The 12,508-nt window shown below is 55.4% G+C and overlaps 1 protein-coding gene across 1 annotated transcript; it reads right to left on the bottom strand.

Annotated features, from left to right (window-relative positions):
* Positions 1-259: 259 nt before the first annotated feature.
* On the bottom strand, positions 260-2,462 carry OTUD1 (OTU deubiquitinase 1). The gene has a single exon (XM_066584852.1). It carries the CDS (start codon positions 2,458-2,460, stop codon positions 1,585-1,587), a length of 876 nt encoding a protein of 291 aa, XP_066440949.1. The 5' UTR covers positions 2,461-2,462; the 3' UTR covers positions 260-1,584.
* Between the last annotated feature and the right edge of the window lie 10,046 nt (positions 2,463-12,508).

The following is a 12,508-nucleotide window of genomic DNA, read 5'->3' as shown; positions in this document are numbered from 1 at the left end:
AGACCTATTTAAAGGTGCGGGTTCCATTTTTGTGCGAGTTTTGTGCATCTCGCAACGCTCAAAAGTCGCACAAGAACTCCGTGTAAATAAGCTCTTCTAGTTCCCCCGCATCTGGAGGGCCACATGCTGCCCAAAATCTGAAGTAGTGAAGGCGACACGCAAGTCATCTACATACATAAAGCATGGCCATCAGGCAGCACTCCACCACCATGGCAGGGGGCTCTGCTACAAGACAAAGAACACACATCATTACCACCCGTTGAAAAAGTTAAGAAAATTTATTCATTCCAAACTAAATGGGAATGTCACAAAAATGTACATAGAAATCCCCAAAAATATTACAAAAACTTGAAAAATAGGAATTGTTATTAATAAATACTGAGCTGCAACACAGAAGAAAGGAGCCATCGCCATGCTGCTGCCCCACCCCCTCCGCCCAGGCTGATACAAAGTATCCAGTTCTCCACAACAAGGCGACGTAGTAAACACAATGTAGCAAAATAGACTTCCTGTACCAGAAACATCTGTGTTGGAGGCGACACAGTAGAAACAGCACATGGAGCAGTTCATAATCCGGAGATAGAGGGGGTCTACACAGAAAAACAAACCGTAAGGCCTCAAGTCCGCGGGGTGAAGGGTTTAAAGTGCTGGAGGGGTCTCAGCCCCTTGTGTGGTCGTGGATGAGGGACCATCTCCAGGATGGGGTGGAGGGGGGGTAGAAAAGGTCCGTCTCCTAAGATTCCTTCTGGAGGTTTTAGGGGCTGTTCAAGCGTGTGGAATATTTCTGCAAGACGCAACTAAAGACGCAGATGGTTCTGCAAGCGAGTTAGGTTGCGTTTACACAAGCGCGTGCATTTAGGCCCAAGACACTCGGACCGATAGCGCACTTGTAAATCTTCTATGCGCGTGGGATGCGGTTTGCAAGAAAAACACATTGCATTGTTTCAACAGGAGAATCTACAAACCACATTGCGCGTGCATGAACATTGGCGCGTAATGCGATTTTTTAAACGCGCCAAAAGATGATAATGGCCGTGTTTTCTGCGGAATTACAGAAAAACAGAAATGTTGCAGCATGTCCTAACTCGCAGCGTCCCTCTTACCAACCCTGTACGTGTTATGACCGCGGCCAGAAGCATAGTCTGAAAACCTCCGGCGCGGCGTGTAAATGATGCAGAGGAGTCCAGTGGGCGGGCCGGACCGTGTCTGCGAGCTCCACGTAAAGTCACGCATCTATCCCAAATCCCGCACCCTAATCTCGGACACCAGTGTCTGCGCAGATGACCTCTGCGGGTTTATCCACACGTGCGAGATGCGTGGATGACGTATTCGACGTCTGAGGATTGCAGGGTGGGATATCCGAAGCTAGCGGACACGGTGCGGCCCGCCATGCATCATTTACATGCCGCGGGAGTGACTTTTAAAGTCCCCAAACTTTGGCCTCGGTCCTCACCCTTACAGTGCCGGTAAGAGGGACGCTTCATACTTACAATTCACCTGGAAAACAATACTGATGACGGGTTCCCTTTAAGCTGCGTCTTTCAGAAATATGGCGCCGGTGTGAACGCAGCCCTGGGGTCCATCTCAGGAGTTCTGCTCAATGTACATTTTGGAGAGGGACAGCGCCATGGACTTGGCCAGCTCCTGGTCCCGCTGTCTCTGGGCCTGGTTCTGCTTGCTCCAGCTCTCGTACTCCGGATTGGGCAGCGGTTCTTCGAACACGGCGTCGTAGTGGCCATTACTGAGCCAGCTGAGCCAGATGCTGGGCCTGGAGGGGTCTTCTGCTCCCAGGTGGTGCACCATAGTGGAGACGGTGGGGCACTCCGGGCGGCCGCCTGTGGTCAGGTGGATGTTGACATTGAGCATCTGGCTCATGGAGAGCAGCTCGGGGTATCCGGCCCACGATCCATCCTGGGCGGCGTTGATGAGGAACTCGCCGATGTCGCCCTCGATGATGAGGTTGAAGGTGTCGAGGTGGTCTGCCACATGGTGCACGGTGCGCTCCCGCAGCTCGGAGTGCAGGCTCTGCTCGCCGTACACGGCCTTGCTGATCGCCCGGTACAGGCAGTTGCCGTCGGGGATGATGTGGAAGCGGTAGCGGTCCTTGTCCCGCAGATACTTGTCCTGCTTCTCCAGCTCGGCCAGATGCAGCGCCAGCCGCTCCTGGGGGGTCTCCGGCGGCTGCAGGGAGGGGGAGGAGGTGCTGGGGCGCCAGTACTCCTGCGGCCTGATGCTCTCCTGCTGCACCATGTCGCTCAGCCATGTATGCAGGTCCGGCGGGGAGGAGGTCGGCTGCGGCTCCTGCAGTTGGGGGGCAGAGAGCTGCATGCTGCTGTACCCCGGCCCCCCGAAGCTCGGCTGGAGGAGGCGGATGGGCACGATCCTCTCCGGGCTGCACATGGGGCTGGAGTGGGTGTGAGCGCTGCCCTGCGCCGGGGGGAGGTAGGAGAAGGCGGGCATGCTGCGGGAGGAGCCGAGTGTCCTGCTGCTCCATGCGGCCCTATTTATACACATCCCACTCCACGCACGGGCTAAATATAGAGCGTGCTATCACCGGGCGCAAATAGCGCTGCATCACCGGAGGGACGCTGCCAGCAGGCTGTGCTAACGGGCATGAAAGGGACCCTGCCAGCAAGGAGGGGGCAGCAGGCTGTAGTATTGGGCATTAAAGGGACCTGCCAGCAAGGAGGGGGCAGCAGGCTGTACTAACGGGCATTAAAGGGACCTGCCAGCAAGGAGGGGGCAGCAGGCTGTAGTATTGGGCATTAAAGGGACCTGCCAGCAAGGAGGGGGCAGCTAGCTGTACTAACGGGCATTAAAGGGACCTGCCAGCAAGGAGGGGGCAGCAGGCTGTACTAACGGGCATAAAAGGGACCTGCCAGCAAGGAGGGGGCAGCAGGCTGTACTAACGGGCATTAAAGGGACCTGCCAGCAAGGAGGGGGCAGCAGGCTGTACTAACGGGCATTAAAGGGACCTGCCAGCAAGGAGGGGGCAGCAGGCTGTAGTATTGGGCATTAAAGGGACCTGCCAGCAAGGAGGGGGCAGCTAGCTGTACTAACGGGCATTAAAGGGACCTGCCAGCAAGGAGGGAGCAGCAGGCTGTACTAACGGGCATTAAAGGGACCCTGCCAGCAAGGAGGGGGCAGAAGGCTGTACTAACAGGCATTAAAGGGACCCTGCCAGCAAGGAGGGGGCAGCAGGCTGTACTAAGGGGCATTAAAGAGACCTGCCAGCAAGGAGGGAGCAGCAGTCTGTACTAACAGGCATTAAAGGGACCCTGCCAGAAAGGAGGGGGCAGCAGGCTGTACTAACAGGCATTAAAGGGACCCTGCCAGCAGGCTGTACTAACGGGCATTAAAGGGACCCTGCCAGCAAGGAGGGGGCAGCAAGCCGTACTAACGGGCATTAAAGAGACCCTGCCAGCAAGGAGGGAGCAACAGGCTGTACTAATGGGCATTAAAGGGACCCTGCCAGCAAGGAGGGGGCAGCAGGCTGTAGTATTGGGCATTAAAGGGACCTGCCAGCAAGGAGGGGGCAGCTAGCTGTACTAACGGGCATTAAAGGGACCTGCCAGCAAGGAGGGAGCAGCAGGCTGTACTAACGGGCATTAAAGGGACCTGCCAGCAAGGAGGGGGCAGCAGGCTGTACTAACGGGCATTAAAGGAACCTGCCAGCAAGGAGGGGGCAGCAGGCTGTACTAACAGGCATTAAAAGACCCTGCCAGCAAGGAAGGGGCAGCAGTCTGTACTAACAGGCATTAAAGGGACCCTGCCAGCAGGCTGTACTAACGGGCATTAAAGGGACCTGCCAGCAAGGAGGGGGCAGCAGGCTGTACTAACGGGCATAAAAGGGACCTGCCAGCAAGGATGGGGCAGCAGGCTGTACTAACGGGCATTAAAGGAACCTGCCAGCAAGGAGGGGGCAGCAGGCTGTACTAACGGGCAATAAAGGAACCTGCCAGCAAGGAGGGGGCAGCAGGCTGTACTAACGGGCATTAAAGGGACCTGCCAGCAAGGAGGGGGCAGCAGGCTGTACTAACGGGCATTAAAGGGACCTGCCAGCAAGGAGGGAGCAGCAGTCTGTACTAATGGGCATAAAAGGGACCCTGCCAGCAAGGAGGGGGCAGAAGGCTGTACTAACAGGCATTAAAGGGACCCTGCCAGCAAGGAGGGGGCAGCAGGCTGTACTAAGGGGCATTAAAGAGACCTGCCAGCAAGGAGGGAGCAGCAGTCTGTACTAACAGGCATTAAAGGGACCCTGCCAGAAAGGAGGGGGCAGCAGGCTGTACTAACAGGCATTAAAGGGACCCTGCCAGCAGGCTGTACTAACGGGCATTAAAGGGACCCTGCCAGCAAGGAGGGGGCAGCAAGCCGTACTAACGGGCATTAAAGAGACCCTGCCAGCAAGGAGGGAGCAACAGGCTGTACTAATGGGCATTAAAGGGACCCTGCCAGCAAGGAGGGGGCAGCAGGCTGTAGTATTGGGCAATAAAGGGACCTGCCAGCAAGGAGGGGGCAGCAGGCTGTAGTATTGGGCATTAAAGGGACCTGCCAGCAAGGAGGGGGCAGCAGGTTGTACTAACGGGCATTAAAGGGACCCTGCCAGCAAGGAGGGGGCAGCAGGCTGTAGTATTGGGCATTAAAGGGACCTGCCAGCAAGGAGGGGACAGCAGGCTGTACTAACGGGCATTAAAGGGACCCTGCCAGCAAGGAGGGGGCAGCAGGCTGTGCTAACTGGCATTAAAGGGACCCTGCCAGCAAGGAGGGGGCAGAAGGCTGTACTAACGGGCGTTAAAGGGACCTGCCAGCAAGGAGGGGGCAGCAGGCTGTAGTATTGGGCATTAAAGGGACCTGCCAGCAAGGAGGGGGCAGAAGGCTGTACTAACGGGCATTAAAGGGACCTGCCAGCAAGGAGGGGGCAGCAGGCTGTACTAACAGGCATTAAAGGGACCCTCCCAGCAAGGAGGGGGCAGCTGGCTGTATTAATGGGTATTAAAGGGACCCTGCCAGCAAGGAGGGGGCAGCTGGCTATACTAACGGGCATTAAAGGGACCTGCCAGCAAGGATAGGGCAGCAGGCTGTACTAACGGGCATTGAAGAGACCCTGCCAGCAAGGAGGGGGCAGCAGGCTGTACTAACGGGCATTAAAGGGACCTGCCAGCAAGGAGGGGGCAGCAGGCTGTATTAACGGGCATTAAAGGGACCTGCCAGCAAGGAGGGGGCAGCAGGCTGTACTAACGGGCATTAAAGGGACCCTGCCAGCAAGGAGGGAGCAGCAGGCTGTACTAACGGGCATTAAAGGGACCTGCCAGCAAGGAGGGGGCAGCAGGCTGTACTAACGGGCATTAAAGGAACCTGCCAGCAAGGAGGGGGCAGCAGGCTGTACTAACAGGCATTAAAGGACCCTGCCAGCAAGGAAGGGGCAGCAGTCTGTACTAACAGGCATTAAAGGGACCCTGCCAGCAGGCTGTACTAACGGGCATTAAAGGGACCTGCCAGCAAGGAGGGGGCAGCAGGCTGTACTAACGGGCATAAAAGGGACCTGCCAGCAAGGATGGGGCAGCAGGCTGTACTAACGGGCATTAAAGGAACCTGCCAGCAAGGAGGGGGCAGCAGGCTGTACTAACGGGCAATAAAGGAACCTGCCAGCAAGGAGGGGGCAGCAGGCTGTACTAACGGGCATTAAAGGGACCTGCCAGCAAGGAGGGGGCAGCAGGCTGTACTAACGGGCATTAAAGGGACCTGCCAGCAAGGAGGGAGCAGCAGTCTGTACTAATGGGCATAAAAGGGACCCTGCCAGCAAGGAGGGGGCAGAAGGCTGTACTAACAGGCATTAAAGGGACCCTGCCAGCAAGGAGGGGGCAGCAGGCTGTACTAAGGGGCATTAAAGGGACCTGCCAGCAAGGAGGGGGCAGCAGGCTGTACTAACGGGCATTAAAGAGACCTGCCAGCAAGGAGGGAGCAGCAGTCTGTACTAACAGGCATTAAAGGGACCCTGCCAGAAAGGAGGGGGCAGCAGGCTGTACTAACGGGCATTAAAGGGACCCTGCCAGCAGGCTGTACTAACGGGCATTAAAGGGACCTGCCAGCAAGGAGGGGGCAGCAGGCTGTACTAACGGGCATTAAAGGGACCTGCCAGCAAGGAGGGGGCAGCAGGCTGTATTAATGGGCATTAAAGGGACCCTGCCAGCAAGGAGGGGGCAGCAGAAATAAGTATACATACCAATCAAGAATAGAGGCAAAATCTGCCTCTTCCACCCATTTTACTACAGCAGTGGATTGTGAAGGTATGAACACGGATTACAGAACTGATTAGCCATAAGGCAATGTCGTTAGCAGCGCCATTAAAGCGTTATCGTAGATTGCATTGTAAAAAGATGATGATGGGTTCTCTTCAAGTGCCCAACAGTATACCCAAAGAAGGGGGCACAGCCCACATTCTACTCTGTATGCCCCGCCGTCCCCTGAAGCAGCATATACCTCCCGTATCGCTCTGCCGGCGCTGTAATGGGGGCGCTCTTCGCTGCTCACTTCTGCCTTGTGCGCGGTCATGTGAGCGGTATTGCACTATACCGTATAAGTTATCCAACAAGTTAAAGTCTGCTGTGGGGACTAATAAAAAAGGAAAACGTAAAAAAGTGAAATACAGATTTTTTTATTATATAAAAATAAAACATTAAAAATCACATTTAAAGCATTAGTACCGCTGCACCCACAGCATTAGTACCGCTGACCAAAAAGATGTCCGATTTATTAAACTACCACATTATTAATCCGGCAGGGGCAGAATTGCGCTTTCTTGGTCATTCTGTCTCGAAGATAAAAATGTTATAAAAAGCAACCAAAAAGTCATATATTCCCCAAATTGGTACCGTTACAAACTACATATCGCCCCATAAAAAACGAGCCGCACCCCGCCGCATGGGTGGAAAAATAAGACAGTTATGGGGTCAAAATATGGCGGCCAAAAAGGTATCCATTAAGTATTACTATATAAACACTATAACTGCGCAGAATACAGACACGTTGTACCTGAGTGGGAATACTAGAACTGTAGAACATGACCTGCAAGCAGGAGCATCAATGACCCTCAGTCTTGAAAGGGTTAAAACACTGATGTAACTATAGGGGATGCAGTACCCCCGGGCCCAGGAGCCTTAGGGGTTCCATAAGGCCTCTCTTCTCCATATAGGGAGCTCAGTACTATGAGTAAAGCATTATATTTGGGGGCCCTGGTACAGATTTTGCATTGGGGCCCAGGAGCGTCAAGTTATACCTCTGCGTTAAGGGGTTAAGAAAAGTTCGGGGGCCCCAAGATAACCTTTTGCAGCAGGGCCCATGAGCCTTTAGCTACGACCCTGGGTTAAAAGGGTTGTGTCCCGTCGATCCTGAAAACGGGGATCCCGAAGGTCCACACACAAATAGAATGGCAATTTCCAACCCTTCATTTGCGCAGGAGCTTTGGGACCCCCATTCTCGGGATCGGTGGGGTCCCAGCGGTCGGACCAATCATAAACGTATCCCGTGGTTAGCGGTATAACTCGGCATGCCCCTTTAGGTCCGCATGCATGTGATAACTACATGAAGGCATTTGACAGTGCATGGAGCTCAATGTGCGTCCGCCAGCGGCCCTGTTTTCCGTGAGCGAATCGGTTCGCATTGAAGCATGGCGCCGTTTGTTTTCTCCTGGAACCCAGATGGAACTATGTGCGTCCGCGTGGAATCAGGCGGCCGGCGGTATAATATGGGCTTATAACAAGCACTGCATGTAAAGGGGTATTCTCAGTCCATCATGGCCGACCTCCAAATACTCGTTCATATGGAGCCGCCCATGGTTGCCAGGATTATGGAAGCAGCAGGATCGGCTGACCTATGCGGTTTCCGTAGAAGTGAATGTGACCGCGCTGCCGGCTCGCTGCTTGCGCAATTCCTATTCACTTCTGAAGGAGTTACACAAGAAGCATAGAGCCGCCAGCAGTGGTCTCAGGCCGTGAAGGAGCGCCGGCAGGGAGGCCCCTGTCCGTGGGCGGTTGGATGCGCCATCTGTCAGACACTGAGGGCGTTCTGTACGTGAGGTCTGTATGACGCATGCAGAGGCGCCTTCACGCGAAGGCAGATATGCCGCGCACCGAGCCGTTGATTTCAATGGGTCCATTCACAGCTGCGTATTTTTCACAAAAACTTTTGGTCATGTCAAAAAATGAAAAGCAGCGCGAAAAAGACCATTATACTCAGCGGGCGCGCTAAACATGGAGGACACTCGTGTATTGACTGCATATTTACGCACAAAGTCAATGCGTTAACGCGTTTTTTTTTGCGCAAAAATAGGTCGCGTATTTACGTGCATGAAAAGACTAACATCCCCGGGAATCAGACGCTGCGAATTCACGGACTGGAATACGCAATATGTCCGTGTGAAAGAGCGCTACAGAGCGGTATTACGCCTCTCGCGTGACAACGCTGGAGTCTCGTTGCCACGAGCAACCAATGATCTTCCGTTATTCAAGGGCGGGGTCACAGAACTTGTGAAGAGAAGCTGCTCATATAATTGGGGGGTTTCTCTCGGTACCCCAGAATTCGCAGCGCATCGTATTCGTGTTCCAGAACTACCCGTTACTTCATAGCGGAGGGTTTTGCCCGTCGGGTGGGCTGTGAGCGCGATGCGGTTTATGGCTGCCGCACCCATAGGGCTGTTTATGGGCTGTGAGCGCGATGCGGTTTATGGCTGCCGCACCCATGGGGCTGTTTATGGGCTGTGAGCGCGATGCGGTTTATGGCTGCCGCACCCATGGGGCTGTTTATTTCCCACGTGTGAATGGTGCATTTTTATTTTATCCCAATGACATCAGAAACAACTGCAGGTCCGTTATGTGTGACTGGGGGCTGCGGCCATCATGGCCTCTCATCTGTCACGTGATAAACAGAAGCCATCCGTCCCCTCACACACAGAAGCCTCCAGAACACAAGCACGGGGCGCGCGCGGCCCCTCCCGCCGTGACGTCACCGCCGACCAATCCAGAACCTTCCAGCACTTTCCTCCAGTCTTCAGCATTGTTTACATTCTCAGTCGCCACGTCATCACGCAGCGGCCATCTTAGAACGCGGGGGATTCCCCCCTCTGTTTACCTCCCGGCTGTGGCCCGCCCCCTCAGAGCTGTGATTGACAGGTGACGCCACCAGGTCACGTGGCCGCAGCTGTCGCGGTTTGGCGGGAAGCGTCGTGTGTCGTCGTGCGTTATTTGTGGCCGTGAGGTAACGGCGCCGCCTCCACCACGTGACTCCATTCCCGGCGGGACGCGTCACGGCTCTGCTGGCCCTCTCAAGCCCTAAATCCTCCTAGCAGCTGACAGTAACCTGTTAACCCTGTGTGCTCCGGGGGTCTGACAACAATCACATAACCGGGGGCGCCCGGTTGTCAGCGGCCTCTCCTATAGTTTAGGGACCCTTCAGCGAATTGAGCGCCGCGCCAATGTAGATTTTGTGTCGTTTTCAATGCGGCGTGCGCCCCGCGGAACGCCTGGTGGAAGTTCTCACAGCTTTTATGATGCAGACTCCGTCCGTCTCCCGCGACCGCACGTGAACGCGCTGAGTAAAAATCACAGCGGGTTTTGATCCCTGCGTAATTGTTACGATTTGCATGATAAACGTATTTGATTCACGCCGTCCTGCGCCGCCGTCCAGGTTTCCTTCTTTTTGTTACTTCTCATGTTTCTTAGCAACATGCGTAAAAAAAAATACCGCACAACTGCAACGTGACCGCGTATGTGGTGACCGCACTCGTATAGAACAGGGCTGCGCGCTTAATACGCCGTAACACAACATACCGCGTTATTCGTGGCGCGGAGTGTGAATGAGTTAATGTGCTCTCACAGACGCTCATTACCGCGTGATGCGCAATTCAGACCCGTTTGGTTTGTGTGCGCCCGGCCTAACGCCATACGTGACTCCAGGCTGTGAATCGCGGCCGGATCCGACGCTCGCCAACACGTGATTTCACCGCGATGCGAGGCATTGTTATATGACAACCGCATCGTCCCGCCACCGCGGAGCGTCTCTCATCGGGCAGACCTCGCCCTGTGGGCACCTGGCACGCCGTGCCATCACCAGCAGCATTGAGGACTACTGGCGATGTGAGGGCGCGCCCGAAGATGGGACGCACCGCCATTTGTTTCCTGCTTCGCGGCGCGATACGAGATAAAATCACTCAGAAGAACGAGGTTCATGTTCGCGCGAGATAAGTGCGTCCCGCAACACAAATCTTGCGCACTTTTCTTGTCCGTGTGAAGGCGGCCTGATTGTAGTCTTCCGTCCGGTATGTTGGATCCGCCGGCCGTAACTCCGCAGTGAAAAGCCTTTCGGTTGCAGAACTTAATCCTGCGTTTTGTTTTAGGTAAAGACGTGCGGAATACGAGCGCCGCGGGGAGAACGGTGAGACGCAGAAACGTCCCCCAGGGGTGCCTACATCATGAGGAGAGCGGCGGCCGTCCGAGCGGACGGTCCGCACTAAATGCTGCATCAAGAACCGCCGCGGAAAACTCGTCAGAGACTGCCCGTCAGTGAGATCTACGGCGGATCCGCGTCCGAATCTGCGCCAACGGCACGAATTGTGCTGTGTGAAGATACAAGTGTTACGGCACTCTGCCCCCCGAGCGCCAAGTGGGATGCCCTGATCTTCCCGCACCCCACTGTCCCTGCCTACTTGCCTCGGCCCTGGCTAACCCCAGGCGGACAACTGGACGGCGGTCCCTGCTCTGGCTAGGGACCTGGCGGCTGACAAGCAGGAAACTACCTAATGGGGGGAACAGAGTGCCGACAGAGGAGGCAGATGAATCAGACCAACAAAACTGACAAGGCTGGAGATGGGACTCACAGGCAAACTGGCAGGGTGCTGGATAGCAACTAGTGCTGACTGGGCCAGACCAGGTTAGAGGCAAACAGAACCAACACAAACAGAAAGAGTAATAGGGAACCAGAGGGAGCTGACCGGCAACTAGGGACTGGCTGAGGAGAACCGCAGACAGACTGGCTAGGTGCATGCAGAACCAATAACTGGCAATGAGCTCAGTTCACTGCCAGTCTTTTAACCACAAGGTTCCGCCCAGGGGCGGAGAGTGGGAGGAGGCAACTCCACCCACTGCTGTATAAGAAGCACAGAGGAGTGCGGGCGGCACCCTACGGGCGGGCACGCCCACGCCGCCGCCCACTGGCCAACCCAAGCTGCTGGGATGACCTCGACACAGGGCTCCAGGCTGCTGGAGCCGACGCCGGAGCGACGCGCGCCGACCGCGGGACCCCATCCCGCACTGTATGGTAACATTACCCCCCCTCTGACGGGGGACCTCCGGGCCCCCGGAAACTCGACCAGGCTTATACAGGCAAAGACTGTGAAAACGCTGTACCAACCCGAGAATGTGACCCTCCTGAGCGGACACCATGGACTGATCCTCAGGTCCATGACTTCGGTAGTCTGTGGCTGCCCCATTTCCTTCAGGGCCAACCGTTGACATATCGTCATGTTTCAGGTCGTCTTCCGAGTCAATGTCCAACCATTCGCCACTGTCTTTTGACCCATCCTCGCTACCAATGACGCTGCCTTCAAAATCTGAGGCATCTCTAACTTTAAAATCACTGTCATCTGAGCTATCATACTCCAAAAAACTCTTCCGGGCCCCCAAATATTGTACGGTTCCTGGACCCCGGCAAGAATCCAGGACCTCCTGGGCCTTGTGTTCAACTTCATCACAGGCCAGGGTGGGCGGCGGGGGACCGGAGGTGGGCATCACCGAAGAGATAACAGGTTTCGACAAAGACTTATGGCACCCCGTGCGACCCCTCCTTTTGCGATTTCCAGAGGACCGGTACCCCTTCTGTTCGACTGAGCAGGGGGGAGGGGGAGCACGATGGCTATGGCAGGACGGCCCCCACTGGGTTAACTCCCCAGTGGCCCAATCGAATTGGGGGTTGTGCAACGCCAGCCACGGCATCCCTAGTACCATGTCTACCGACATTTTCTCCATCACCAGGAATGATAGACCTTCCGAATGGCGACCCCCCACCATGAGTTGTAACACTGGGGTCCTCCATCGAACCAAGCCCGAAGCAAGAGGAGTAGCATCAATGCTAGCAAAACGAATTGGCGTCTTTAGCGCCACAAATTCAGCCCTCAGGGGCTCAACGAGACGCATGCTTATCAGGTTAGCAGCTGCTCCGGAATCAATAAACGCCTGCCCTAGGCGGGAGAAGTTCCGGAATCTAACCTGGCAGGGTATCAGAAGTCTAGGACGTACCTGAGGTCCTAGGCGACTCTCCCTGCAGTCGCCTAGGACTGGAAGTCTTTCTGCCGATTCAGACTGTGGACGCTGAGGCCTCCAGGGGCAAGTTATCACCCGATGTCCAGCTTTCCCACAGTAGAGACAGAGATTATGTAATAACCGAATCCGGCGTCGCTCCTTGGGGTCCAGCGGGTCCAGTTCCATAGGTTCGGGAACAGAGACTGGTACGGACGGGG

Source organism: Eleutherodactylus coqui, chromosome 12 (assembly GCF_035609145.1).
Source record: "Eleutherodactylus coqui strain aEleCoq1 chromosome 12, aEleCoq1.hap1, whole genome shotgun sequence".
Classification (NCBI taxonomy): domain Eukaryota; kingdom Metazoa; phylum Chordata; class Amphibia; order Anura; family Eleutherodactylidae; genus Eleutherodactylus; species Eleutherodactylus coqui.
The sequence above is the reverse complement of the archived record's forward strand: the minus strand, read 5'-3'. Positions and strand labels throughout refer to the sequence as shown.